The sequence below is a fragment of the Cucurbita maxima genome, unplaced genomic scaffold, assembly GCF_002738345.1.
Source record: "Cucurbita maxima cultivar Rimu unplaced genomic scaffold, Cmax_1.0 Cma_Scf00015, whole genome shotgun sequence".
Taxonomy (NCBI): domain Eukaryota; kingdom Viridiplantae; phylum Streptophyta; class Magnoliopsida; order Cucurbitales; family Cucurbitaceae; genus Cucurbita; species Cucurbita maxima.
Window position 1 is genome coordinate 1,192,319 of NW_019272031.1, and position 14,371 is coordinate 1,206,689.

Here is a 14,371-nt window from a genome sequence, read left to right on the forward strand (position 1 = left end):
AAAAAAAAAAAAAAAAAAAAAAAAAATAGAGGCTCAGGCTCATGCTCACATTCTTTCCTATAATAATAGGCAATAACATGGTATACTCGTGCATATAATGTCAGGGTCTCAATAGAGCATTCAGATCAACCACATTCAAATTAAGAGTGGTAAAAGTTCTATTTCATGATTACGAGCTAAACCGACAAAAATACAAGGTTGCTAAGTTTAGATCTCTAATTTCATTCTCAATTTTGTAATATTACATACTTATAATCATCCTACCTGGGTCTTAGCTCATTCCTACCCGAATTTCTTCAAGAATGTACCATCCATACAGTTACTTACACATGTTGGATGTGTTCAAGGGCTCAATCCTTAGACTTTTTTAGCTTCAAATTCCTTAAAATTTATTGGAGAGGTCTTAAATTGAGTTTAGATTATGAAAATAAAGATAATTTATGGTGATCAAACTAGTCAAAACGTTCACAATGGTTCAAATTGGATGACATGTGTCATCTTATTCAAACTTCAACTAAAAACCACGATGCGAGCTCATGGTTTCCGGTGCCTGAAATTCGACTTCACCAAAGTATTTAGTCATTATCTCACGATTGTTTCTTCATTAAAATTATATATCTATCATATATAAAGGTCTAGGATTAAACTTAAATCTTTTGGTTCACTATACATAAAATTAGGGATAGACGAATGAGGCTACTCACTAATAGAAAATTTCTCGAAAATCAATTTGATCTCGCTTGTGGTTTAGACGTTCTTGACCTTATCTCCGATCGATTTCTTCATTAAAGTTTTCCATTTTCCTTCCCTAAAAGCTAAAGAGACAAGTCGGGAGTATTTGTGTGTGAAACAAATTTCAAATTTTTTAAAAAAAAAAGTCATAAGTTTTCGGCCATTTTAGCTCTTGAGTCCAAAATTGTTCCTTTTTCCGGCATGAAACTGTAGGAAGAATTCTTGGTTTACAACAAAGGGTCAAAATTGTTACCCAATGGTGTTCTTCAAATTACTCTTGACCCAATGCCTTTAAGCCCTCAATGCCTTCATAGAAAATGTCCCTTACGTGAACAACAACACCACTGCTGCCAGTAATAACTCCATCTATCACCAAATCGACGTTTGACTCCCTCACGCTGTTACCGACATGGACAACGGGTAGGGGGTTTTGGGCCTGACTACCCGAGGGTTTCGAGCATGATGTTGGGAGAAGAGATAGAGACGAAGATCACGAGAGTAGATCTGGAAGTGACAACATGGACGACAGCTCTGGCAATGACCAAGACGACGCCGAAGATCCTAGGAAGAATGAGAAGAAGGGCAGGAGGGGATGGAAAGAAGGAGAAGGAAAGTTCTGGTGAAAGAAAAAGAAAATAAAAGGGACCAAGGAGATGAGGAAAGACAAAAATAAAAAAAAAGTGTCACGTTTTCCAAATAAGTGGCATTTTAGAACGTTTGATTTTGCTATGCTCCTACTATGCATGAAAGTATGATATGAGAAGTATGTTATAGAAATTTGAGCATGAAATGAGTTGGTTTGATGTATGTAAGAGTACATTAAACGTTATGGTGCACGTTTATCGAAGAAAGAACTGTTGAGTTATGATATGACTGAAATTGAAAGCATGTCTTTAGTATGATATAAAACATGTTATGTGAAACTAATTATATATGTTTGAGTAGAGAATGAGTTAGAGATGACACAAATTGAATGTGGCTATGTATGTTTACTACGCATGATCTATGATTGAAATTTATGACTAGGTTCTCATGATTAGATCATTATGCTTCTCTGTGACATATGTTTTGATATTAATGGTTATACGGGGACGATTAAGAATTCGCCAACTAACTCATAATCGTAAACTTGGCTGGATTGTCAAGGATCCATATAACTATAGAACTAGTCATTTTATTGTTGATGATACCTGATAGGACTTATAGGAAGTTTGCCCGTTAATTTTCTATTAGTGAACCTTTCATGAGTGACAGGAGTCCACATTTGTACATTAGAGTTGGTCTAGATTTATTGTTCATGCATATGAGTTAGCGGTTATATAGAGGCGATTAGGGGCTCACCAACTAACCCCTAATCGTAAACCTAACTCGATTAACAAGGGTCTAAATAACTATAGAATTGGCCTATTAGTGTAGATAGTACTTTGTGGGGATTTATAGGAAGTTTGCCAATTAGTTTCCTTTAAGTGAACCTGTCACGAGTGGCGAGGTCCACGGTAGTACACTTGAGAGTTGGTCGATTCCTAGAATGCATGAACCTTGAGTACTGAGGTCGCGCCTCGAGGACTTTGAGATATGATGATAATGATGAGAGACTAGCATAAATGACTAACTTGAAGACCTAGAGACATTAAGAATATTCCGAGGGTTGGAGGTCCAAATAGGACCAAGAACCGAGAGTAAGTAGAATGAGAAAACCTAGGGGTAGCCTAGCCTAAATGAGAGGAACAAATCCCAAAAGAGAATAAGATTGCCTAAATGAGAGGAACAAATCCCAAAAGAGAATAAGATACCAAACATTTAAACAAGATCAATAAGACTTAATAATGAAATATAAACCACGAGCAAGTTGCTTACTAAGTATATTTTATAAACTCATAAAAAAAAAAAAAAAACGAGCTCCTTTTCATTTTTTTTTTTCCTAATTAGCCAAATTTGAGAGGTCGAGTAAAGTTACTAGATTTATTCTTTACTTATAAACTCATGATCATTCTCTTAATTAGCCGATGTGGAACTTCCCACCAACAATTCTCAACAAATGTCTCACATCGCTTAAATTTGAGAAGTGGGAGGTTGGGCTCCACTAAGGGAGGTCTCTCACTTCATTTTAACATTCCATTTGAACTATTCGAAGCTTGAGTTGGAGAATACACTTTTTGATGACTCAAGATCGACATTTTAGCTTATTCAGCTTGAATCTGATACGCTCAAACTCTTTCCTCCTAGTTGATTCACAATTAAAAAACTATGGAATACGAAGTTATTTTTAGATGGGCACGATGTAACAATTAAAAAATAAAATAAAAATGAAAATGAAAAAAATATATTAAAATATCATCTTTCTCCCTTGCCATCTCAACTAATACTTTATCGAGATGAAGTAATTCTCAAATATATTAAAAAAAATTATAGCATTGTATTTAATAGATGTATTTAGAAATTTTAAATTTAAATGGAAAGATTAAAATTTTATTAATACTTTTATAAAATTTAAGATTGTTAATACGATCCCGATCATAATTTTCAATTCTTAACTCTAGTTACAACTACGATAAGGTTACTTTCTTAAAATATTCGACCCAAATTATCGGAAATCAACTCCATATGATTTTTAAATTTAAAAATTTTAAATATGAAACCATAGGCTTTGGAAAAAAGAAAAAAAAAATAAAGTAGCCCATCCTCTTAAAGAGGTAGCCCGAGATTGGGAGCACGGTGTAGCCTAGGCCTCTAGCATACTTTAACTCCTCGGTATAGTAGACTCCAACAAATTCTCCGGTTGGAAAGAGGAGAGTGTCATTCTTGTCACGATAGGGAAGAAATGGTTTTTTGATAGTCTTCGGACATACCACATATGCCTCAATAAAACCAAACATGCTATCTAAGTCCTTGCTTTCCAGATTAGAATGCCAAACAGGTTCACCACCCGGCATTGGAAATAGTCATATATTTCTTTGCCCTCAATAATTGGACTACAAGGTGATTGATATTTGCAGTCATTTTATTTTAATTGATATCATTAAGAAATGGATCTGAAGTTAAATTAAACCTTAAGGATTAGTAACTTTGGCCTAGGTCAACCAAGTAAATGGCTTCACTATTGGTTTGGATGGAAGAATTGTTTTATGTATGATGACACATGCCCAGTGGCCCCTATACATGTCATGTGTGATAAACATAAGGTAAATAATATTATAGTATAAATGATATATCATGTTAGGTAACGATTAGCTATGATATGCTATGACATATCATGATACGTTTTAAAATAGGGAAATCTACGAGGCACAACCTCAACCTTCCTATGTCATGTCTTGGAAGCTATGTTATGTATGAAATGATGTATAAGAATTATGTAAGCATAACTACCGATTTAATATGTTATGAAAGAATGGAGGATGTCTTGCATCATTTATTATGTCATGATGGAAAGTATGGTGACCTCATGCATAATTGTGTGTTCACGTTTATCGGAATACTTCTTCGTCATGTTATGTTAGTGCAGATGCGTACCTTCGATATTTATGTTTGTCATGATATCATGCGAGTCTTTTCTTCGATGGTGTTCGGTGACACGTTAGTTCGTGTGTTTAGCCCAACAAAGTTAGACCCAAAGAGTACGTATACGAGGCCACCTGGTGGGTCTATGTGCGCGTGCATGAGTCATGTATAGGAAAGTATCACACATCCAACTCTGTCCAGACTAAAAAGAGCTCAAGATTATGCTATGCTGTTTAAAATTATAGATCTCAACATGTTGCATGTGTTTGCATTTCACAACCCTAATATTAGGTTACTTAATGAATATTTCTTAAAATATTCAAATCATGTGCTACTCTTACATTTCAGTAAATGTAATGCTGTGGATGAGGGAGGCAACATGTAAAGACCATGGAACCGGTATTAAGGTAGTTGCATTTTATTTTATTTACTAGTCTTAGGTTAGATTAGGGCAATCTATTGTTTTCTAGTTTTTTGATATATTGTTTATTCTCGTTTCTGATATATTTTTGGATTGATTTATGGATTTTATTTTTAACGTGAAGTCCATGACATCGGTTTAAAAATATTTTACAGAAATTTTTCCAGCGTCAACAATCATGTCATGTATGTAGTAGCCGCTTTATTTCTAATTTTGACTTACTTTTGAATTCTAGGCAACATTGGCAAAAGATGATGGGAGTGGAGTTTTTGCTCGAAAGAAAAGAACGAACAAAGGAGACGGTGTCGATGAAGTTGGGAAAAGTTTGTGATTGGCGTTGGAGAAAAGAAGCTATAACCTAGGTTTTGGGTCTTTCCGTGTGATGCACTGCTAAATAAATCTAGAACGGAGCACTTAATTTCATTTTTTCTTTTAATCAAATTTAAATAAATACTTTTAAAAGAAGTCAGGGACTTGCACGTTTAATTCAAAATAAGAAATTTGAAATAACATAGTCTTTTAACGTGAAAAATAAAATAAACCCACATTCAACTACTAAATGAAATTTAATGTATACTACTGTCCTATCTTGATTCTCATGGCCTTTTCAGTATTCACCGTCATCTCTGTACGGGCGCTTTACCTTTACCTGAAAAATATAAGTTAGCACGTGGCTCAAGTATTTTAAAAAATATTTAGTAAGTCACCCAATGTTGGGGTTAGTAATGCAATCACACACATAACATGTGATAAGATAAGAAATCACTACAAGGGGAGTAAGATTCGGATTACCTTATTGATCGAATATCTCAAGGTAAGAACATTGTTTGATATTTGAATCACTCACAAGTAAGATCGATTATGTCTAGCTTGAATAATTCTTGTTGATTAAATATCTCAAAGCAATAACACTTGATTGAGACTCGAATCACTCCATAAGCAAGATTGATCATGTCGAGCTTGAATGATTCTACATGCAACCTAAACTACATAAAATTGGAAAGAAACTTAGCCATTGACTAAAGAAAAAACACAAATGTTCCTTTTTACTATTTTTTTTTTTTTAAGTCTTTACAAATACAACTTATATGGCTTTATATAGCCTCAAAATGAAATTATTAAAAGTATTCTAAGAGTGGTGACCTTCATATTTAATGACCATAATTAACCATTATGTAATTGTAACCTATAAAAAATAAGTTTTAAAATACATTAATGAAATACAATAATTCTAAATTACTCTAAATTATAATCCACCCAAAATTTATACCATGAAACTTCATTCTTCTTTAATGTGGCATGAATTGAAATATTTTTTGATAATTTCAACAATATTTTCTCACATCTTCATTAAAGTATATTGTATGATTGATGTCTCTTGGTTCATATCAACATTATTGTGACCTATCCTTCAAAATCGTAACATGGCCTTGGACTCTTTTCAATTCAGGGCAGGGTTGTATGTGTGGTACTTCTCCACTTACGTACCTCTGAGACTGGCTTGATCGAGCACAATGCATTACACATCGTCGGATGCCACAGAAAAAGAAAAGTCTGCATGATATTATGGCGAACATAAATATCGAAAGTACGCGTCCGTACTAACAAGAAAGTATCCCAATGCATATGACATACATACATGCATGAGATCCCCATTATTTACATTCATAGCATAGCATTAATATCACTCCCTTTCTCCTTTCATCCATGACATATTACATATATGTATTATGTATACGTGAAAATCATCTCATGATGCATTACATAACTTTACACGGCAATACATAACGTAATGTACATAGTATTTCATTTCATTTACAACATGGAGTAATGGATATCATATGTATACATATTATAGCATCATATGTCATTACATAGAACACATACATATAGCATAAATAATATGGTACATGCAGGACCTACGAGGCATGCACCATCATATATCATTTTAATTTTGTCTTTTGAAATCCAAATCAACCTAACAATATGATATCAATTTTAAGTTTAAACGGGTGAAAAAAATAATAATAATAAATAAATAATGTAAAACTAACCTAACGACCAGCTACCCTTTACCAACCTACCTTCCGGGAGGCGGAGAGTTCAACGTCCGAACGACTTTCTTGACCTTATCGACACTCAAATTTCCACTTCCATCTTCAAAAAAAGAAAAACAAAAAGCCTTCAATCACTTCTCTGTAAGCAATGTCACCGCCTTTTATCGCTAATGCCGATGTTTCCCCCGTCAATGCAGCTTCTCCGCCGGTGATCGGGCGGGTTGCTTCCGTGTATAGCGATGTGCAATCCCACCGTATCGATCAGCCTCTTCCTTTTCCCTCTGTTCTCAAAAACCCCTTCAAAATCGTCGATGGTCTTCCTAGCTCCTCCGCTGGCAATCCAGGTAATTATGGAAGAATTCTTTACTTATCTTCACGTTAGGATTCATGGTGACGTAGTTGATTGATGAGTCGAAGGAACAATAACGTTATGCATTGATTTTTTGTCTCTTAATCTATGTGTTTTTCTTATTGTAAATCTCGTTTTTGTTTGAAATTTGGGTTGTTCTTAATGCGGTTTCGGAGTTCATTGGTGCCAATCGCCGGTTCTTAGGCTTTTAGAGTGTTTGAGTTGTGTGTTATGTGTATGCAGGGGAGATCGCGAAGCTGTTTCCTTGTCTCTTTGCCCAACCTTCGGCATTGTTGTTGCCAAATTATTCTAGTTCGGTGCAGGTGAATAAGAACTTGAAGATCGGTGTTGTCCTGTCTGGAGGCCAAGCGCCCGGAGGACATAATGTGATTTCTGGACTATTTGGTAAATGAAGAAACAATAATGTCGTTTTTCTGTTCAAGCTGTTGTTAATTAGCATCTACGATTTTGGTGAAGATTACCTACAGGATCATGCAAAAGGAAGCACGTTGTATGGTTTCAAGGGTGGTCCTGCAGGGATCATGAAATGCAAATATGTTGAACTGACTGCAGAGTTTATTTACCCATATCACAATCAGGTTCGTTTTCTCGAACGGAATTCTATAGAAATTGTTAATGCGAATGTGTGTGTGATCCAGAGGTGAATTGGTTGCCATTCTAATGCAATTCTTGTTCTTAATGCATCTTCTTTTTCTTTTATCAGGGTGGTTTTGATATGATATGCAGTGGGAGGGACAAGATTGAAACTCCAGAACAGGTGAAACTCTTTCTTTGCAGAATTTGCCATGTGTGATTCCTTACGTGTAGTCAAGGCAGAGATTAATAGTTTGGTTCCATTTTCAGTTTAAGCAAGCTGAAGAAACAGCTCAGAAGCTTGATCTGGATGGGCTTGTTGTGATTGGTGGAGATGACTCCAACACAAATGCTTGTCTCCTTGCTGAAAACTTTAGGTACTTTGGGAAACTATGATTTTTTATTTTTGCAACAAAAGGAAACTCTATAATTGATTTTTTCCTTCTATGATGTTGTTTTCAAATTAGGAGTAAAAATTTAAGAACCAGAGTAATTGGTTGTCCAAAAACCATCGATGGTGATCTCAAGTGCAACGAGGTACCCACAAGTTTTGGATTTGATACTGCTTGCAAGGTATTCATTTCTCTTTGGATCTGCTTTACAATTCAAATTTTCTTGTAGACTCGCCTTTCATCAATGTTGCAAAGTTGAAGTTGTTTCTTCAAGAATTAAAGTGAAAAGGGAATCTTGCATAAATGAGATGAGGTTCTTAATAGGCTCTGCTGATATTTATGCAGATATACGCCGAGATGATTGGTAATGTGATGGTTGATGCTCGATCAACAGGAAAATACTATCACTGTAAGCATTTTTCTTGATGCAATTGGCGTTTGATGTAACTAGGAATGGGTCTGATCTGCTGACATTTTTATAATAACTGAATCTATTAGGACTTCAATTATTAGTATTTTGAGTTCAAATTTATTTTTATCCATCATTATCCCTGTTAAATGGTCCCTTACTCTAGAAAAAGGTGTCATTTTCTATACCTGGATCTTAAAATTCCTAAATTTCTATCTTGTCCATTGTAAAAACAAAACAAAATAAAAATTATATTTTCTTTTTTAAAATTCATCTTGTTGCTTCTCCACAGAAAACAGAGTACTTCTCTCTGTTCAATTTTATGTTTCTATTCCCTATTTGATCTACCTAATGTGAAGTTATACTAGTTCATTGTTCCAATGTTGTGAATGTCTTCTGATACCTTTTTCTATCTCTCTCGAGTTCCAAGTATATTATCATATGGCATTAACAGTGTACTTACATCTGCAGTTGTCCGGCTTATGGGTCGTGCTGCTTCTCACATCACACTGGAGTGTGCTTTGCAAACTCATCCAAACATTACTATTATTGGAGAAGAGGTAACTGCTTTACTTAACTACTTAAGATAGAACCATTGAAATCTTTGTCAAGAAGGTTATTTACGTTGATATGCTTTACCTTACGGTTGTTTTCTTTGAGAACCAGATTTTGTGGGTAAAATAGCAACAGATACTCTGACGTTACTATGAAATTGTTGAGTCTTTAAGATATCCTGTTTCACTTCTTGCATATTTGCTTGGTAAGGTTACATCAAACAAAACTTGAGAGTCTAAATGAAAATCTGTGATAATTTAAAGTTTCATGGCATTGATTGAATTGAAACTTTTGATAGGTGGAATGGAACTAAATACTCGCATCCCATGTCATATTCATTGGCCTAAATGACACAGAAAGCCTATCTTGTCAGCTTTGAAAATATATTCTCTATGACCTAGTTGACTCGTGGAGATTTAGCTTAATCACTTGATTGGTTTTGAATGTATGCAGGGGAAACCATTTCCATTTGGAAGCTATGTATTCTCGTGTTTTTATAAAGTTTTAGTTTATAGGCTAGAAACCTAATTTAGACTTGTTTTGCAGGTTGCGGCTAAGAAGCTTACCTTGAAAAATGTTACAAACTACATTGTCGATGTAATTAGCAAACGGTTCGAACTTGGCTATAATTATGGTGTTATTCTTATTCCTGAGGGTCTGATTGACTTTATTCCTGAGGTATTGCTATGATTATTATCATTAATTTTGTTTCTTTCTTTAGCTAGTACACATAATCCACTAGCCTAAGATACTGAATATCAACATATCATTCATGAACTGGTACTCATTTATGACCTGCTTTCTACAGGTACAGCAGCTCATTGCAGAACTCAATGAAATTCTTGCCCATGATATTATAGATGAGGATGGGCTATGGAAAAAGAAACTTAAAACTCAATCTTATCACCTTTTTGAATTTTTCCCACAAGCAATCCAAGAACAATTGTTGCTTGAAAGAGATCCACACGGCAATGTCCAAGTAAATATTTTTTCTTGTTTTGTTGTAGTCTTTCCTTAGATTCCCTAGTTTGATTAACTATATTATACATGTCAGGTCGCAAAAATAGAAACGGAAAAAATGCTTATTCAAATGGTTGAAACTGAGTTGGAAAAGAGGAGGCAAGAAGGTGCATATAATGGCGGCCAATTCAAGGGGCAGTCACATTTCTTTGGGTACTCATTCTACTCGCTCTTGAAATTTCTGTTTAGATGCTCCTGTTAATTAATTTAGTGATAACAACATAATGAGTTTGACTCTACACAAGCCAAACTTAAGTAGCGGTCTTAGTCTAGACTAGACTCGGGCAGTTTGGATCTCAAAAACATGCTTGTTGGGGTACACAGTATCTAAGCTTCTATTAGGAACTCATAAAGCAAAGGGCCAATCAAATGGTGGGTTAAGCTGACTGCTAATTGACTTGAAAATGTGGATATGCGATGGTTAATGTGAGGCACTATTATATGGCCACTTGATTCCTTGTTGATTCAAGATTATGTGAAAAGACTATATTTGTAAGACTAGTGCCTTTATGTGTCTCTGTTTAATTCTCTCTCTTTTTTTTTTCCTTTTTCTTTTATAAATTTATAGGTATGAAGGGAGGTGTGGTTTACCCACAAACTTTGATTCAACATATTGCTACGCTTTGGGTTATACTGCTGGAGCTCTCCTCCAGGGTGGAAAAACTGGACTGATATCATCGGTCTGTCTTTCCGACTTCCTGTACCTTCTGATTCGTTTTAGTCTCCGACCATTAAGCCTTCCACTTTTTTTTTCTTGTTATCAGTTCCCTCTAGAGTTCTTGTTCCTCATTTCTATTGTTTATATGTTAATCATGTCTACCAGGTAGGAAATTTGGCTGCTCCAGTTGAAGAATGGACGGCTGGTGGAACTGCATTGACTTCACTAATGGACGTGGAGAGGAGACACGGTAAGCTTTATCGACGACAACATGCATTCCTTTTCTCTCTTAGATTACCTTTTTGAGGAATTAGAAACGAAAATGGCAGGTATAAAGAATCCTCCCAAAATAAGAGCAATGGAGTTTACCTACAAATCGAAATGACATCAAAGTTTCCTATACATGAGTAATAAAAATTGCAAAAGGAACGTTTAAACTAGGGCGACAAGTTACACACTTAGTACCTTTAATAAGTTCAAAATATGGTGCCTTTCATAAGTTTAAATTATGGTTTCTATGTTAGTTATAAAATATATTTTTGTTTTATATATAAATATACTTTGTGAGTATCTGATCCAACTAGCACATATCTCGATTGTTCTCATAAGACAACTCAACCCTAGGTATAAAATATCGTACTAGTTGCTAAACCCGACATAGTGGGATTAGTGAAAGTGTACATATGTAGGTCTGAACTTCTTTATAAGATTAGAAAGATATGGAGAGAAGTAGAGTATCATCACATATTCTGTCTAAAGACAATTATCTTCTCATTATTAGGAACCATGACCCTTTACAATGGTATAATATTGTCCACTTTGAACATAAGCTCTCTGACTTTTCTTTGGGCTTCCCTAAAAGGCCTCATACCAATGGAGATGTATTTCTTACTTATAAATCCATGATCATTCCCTAAATTAGCTATGGGACTCCCTCCCAACGATCCTCAACACTCATCACAACTTCGAACGGCATGGGACTGACCGATTGAACAATTTCATGAGGCCTAGTTTAATATTTATCATTTGATCTCTTTCTAAAGGTCGAATTCATTTGACAGGTAAGTTCAAGCCTGTGATCAAGAAGGCAATGGTGGAACTTGATGGTAATATTTCTGAAGGAACATTATTACTATATCCTATCTTCCTCATTCACAAGTATAATTTGGATGTCATTTTTCTGTTCTGCAAGCCAGAAAGCGAAGCATCATACTAAAAATTCCATGATTTTATGGTCAGGTGAACCTTTCAAGAAATTTGCATTGCTACGAGACGAGTGGGCTATCGAGAACTGCTACATCAGTCCAGGTCGGTATTCGGCCTCAAACATCAACCTCTCATATCAATATCTCATATACTTCATTCATATCTTGCTTGTTATTGATTACCAGAAGAAAAATACCATCTTTTGTTGCTTTCAGCGAAACTGAACCTTCAAATATTTACTTGTTCATTCTGGTTTTGATCTCCTTGTAGGTCCAATTCAATTTGTTGGTCCTGCATCGAATGTGATTAATCACACTTTGTTATTGGAACTTGGGGCAAAAGCATGATCATATTTCTTGATTTGTGATAATTTTTCAATACCACTCCTCCAGAAACGAAGGAAAAAAAAACTGTCTTGAACGGAACAATTTGATATTGTCAATGCTTTTTTTTTTTTTCTTTTCTTTTTTCCAGGAGATTTCTATATACCGTGTTTACTAAACCAACCCAGAATCATAAACAAGTGAAATATTGTCCTATTTGGACTTTTCCTTTCAAGTTTCTCTTTAAGGTTTTTAAAATCCGGCTAAGAAGAGGTTTTCACACCATTTTAAATAATGTTTCATTCTCCTCTAGAACTGATGTAGAGTAGGATCTCACAGTCTACCCCCTTCAGGGCCCACAGTGTCCTGCCAGCACTCGTTGCTTTCTCCAATCGATATGGGATCTCACAATTCACTCTCCTTCGAGACCCAGCATCCTCACTGGCACATCATCTGGTGTCTAGCTCTGACACCATTTATCACGACCCAATATTATACTATGAGTCGTGACTCAAAATGACGTGAATGTAACAAAAACATTTGAAAATGCATTAAGGCGAAACCATTTATTTCAAGTGAAATTTTAAAACAAATGTTCAAATAATTAACAATTTTTAGGACAAAAATATGTGAATTCGAATACAAAAGAAAAACTGGATCTCGGGACATGCATTCCTCTATGACAATCCACATCTCTGATCACGCCCTCTCTTGACCAGACGCCTCACGCACTTGAAAAAGGGAAACATAACAAGGATGAGTATAAAAATTATACTCAGTAAGCCACCTACTTGTAGGCTCTCATCGCATTTTATGCTTAACGGATTCCCACGGACTTCTAATTAACTTCAGAACATCTGGTTCTAGTCTTAGTCCCTTGGGGATTGCCCCTTGGAGCTTCTCTAGTCCTCCGTCCTTTCATTTAGTCCCTAAGAGTTCCTTATGTCGAGCTGTAATGACTGGTGTCTCTCTATGAGTCCCTAAGAGTTCCATATTCGAAGTTATAATGACCGGTGTCTCTGTATGAGGCGCTACCTTTGCATGGTTATTTGAGACCACATGGCATCTTGTTTAGGAGTGTGTTGAGTACCTCCTAGGCCCATGATAGTCCCCTGGGGGCACAACCCAAACCGTTCCCACACAGCTAATGAGCTGTACGACGTGGGGACACATTTCCCATGTAAAATGGCCAAGCAGCAGTGAGAACTAATCAGGAACCCCTGGTCTTCCCACGGAGCTATAGATATCATTCACACAACTAGGAGCTTAAGAACAATCCTAAGGTACTTCGTTGTCGTGGTAATCTATTAGGTTCCTAGGGAAGGGATAGGTCTAAACCCAGTGACTCATCACTCTAATCATGAATCCCTAGACTTATTGTAACAACGATTCATAAACATTAACTTAGTGCACATATATCAAGCATCAAGATACAACATACATAATTCATGCATAAGCATAAACCATGATTCAATTTTCATAATTCATACATTTTGCCACCTAAACTCATATCATGGAAAAATTTAGTCAACTAAGGGAATTAAACTAGCATGTATGCATACCGAAGTGATTCCTACAAATATTTCTTCCTAAGTTCCGTGTGGTGACTTACTTGGTTAGCGCATGCCTTTTGCTGGCGTTTCTATGCAAGTAGGGTATCCAAAAATACTGAATTTCCTCGACTATGTCCATATTCTCATAAAAACATTGTTAGAATTGGAATCAGGACGAAAATCAGGCAAACAGAAGTCAAACAGACAAAAATGGGTCTTACACGCACTTGGAACATGTCTACTCGCGGGCGGCACGCATAGGTTGCTTCTATACAGTCATGGGTCAGCGCTCCAATTGGGGTCGGCGGCTCAATTCGCTCAGGTGGACCATGGGTTGGTTTAGGCCGACAGGTTGTGTGTCGGGATAGATCGGTCCGTAGGTCTGGAGACAAGTAGGGTACACTCATGATGCGTGGCGCCGTATTGCTGGGGCCATGTTGCTCCAGCCGTCGTCCGCCGTGTAGCTCCAACCAATGCTCAACGTGTGTCCTCCACCTACCAAGCCGCGCTGCACCGGTCGACACTTGGCTGCCAAAAAATCCTTCTTTCCCCTCCATTGACTTTTGGCTGAATTCCCTTTTTTTTTTTTTTTTTTTTTTTA

The 14,371-nt window shown here is 36.1% G+C and overlaps 1 protein-coding gene across 1 annotated transcript; it reads left to right on the top strand.

Annotated features, from left to right (window-relative positions):
* The first annotated feature begins 6,743 nt into the window (after positions 1-6,743).
* Positions 6,744-12,358, top strand: LOC111490400 (pyrophosphate--fructose 6-phosphate 1-phosphotransferase subunit beta-like). Its single transcript, XM_023139005.1, has 16 exons — positions 6,744-7,055; positions 7,304-7,465; positions 7,538-7,659; positions 7,785-7,838; positions 7,925-8,031; positions 8,122-8,227; positions 8,392-8,455; positions 8,927-9,015; positions 9,557-9,688; positions 9,819-9,989; positions 10,065-10,183; positions 10,599-10,710; positions 10,854-10,938; positions 11,750-11,794; positions 11,928-11,996; positions 12,165-12,358. The coding sequence occupies exons 1-16, from the start codon at positions 6,860-6,862 to the stop codon at positions 12,239-12,241; spliced, it is 1,710 nt and encodes a 569-aa protein (XP_022994773.1). The 5' UTR covers positions 6,744-6,859; the 3' UTR covers positions 12,242-12,358.
* Positions 12,359-14,371: the final 2,013 nt, after the last annotated feature.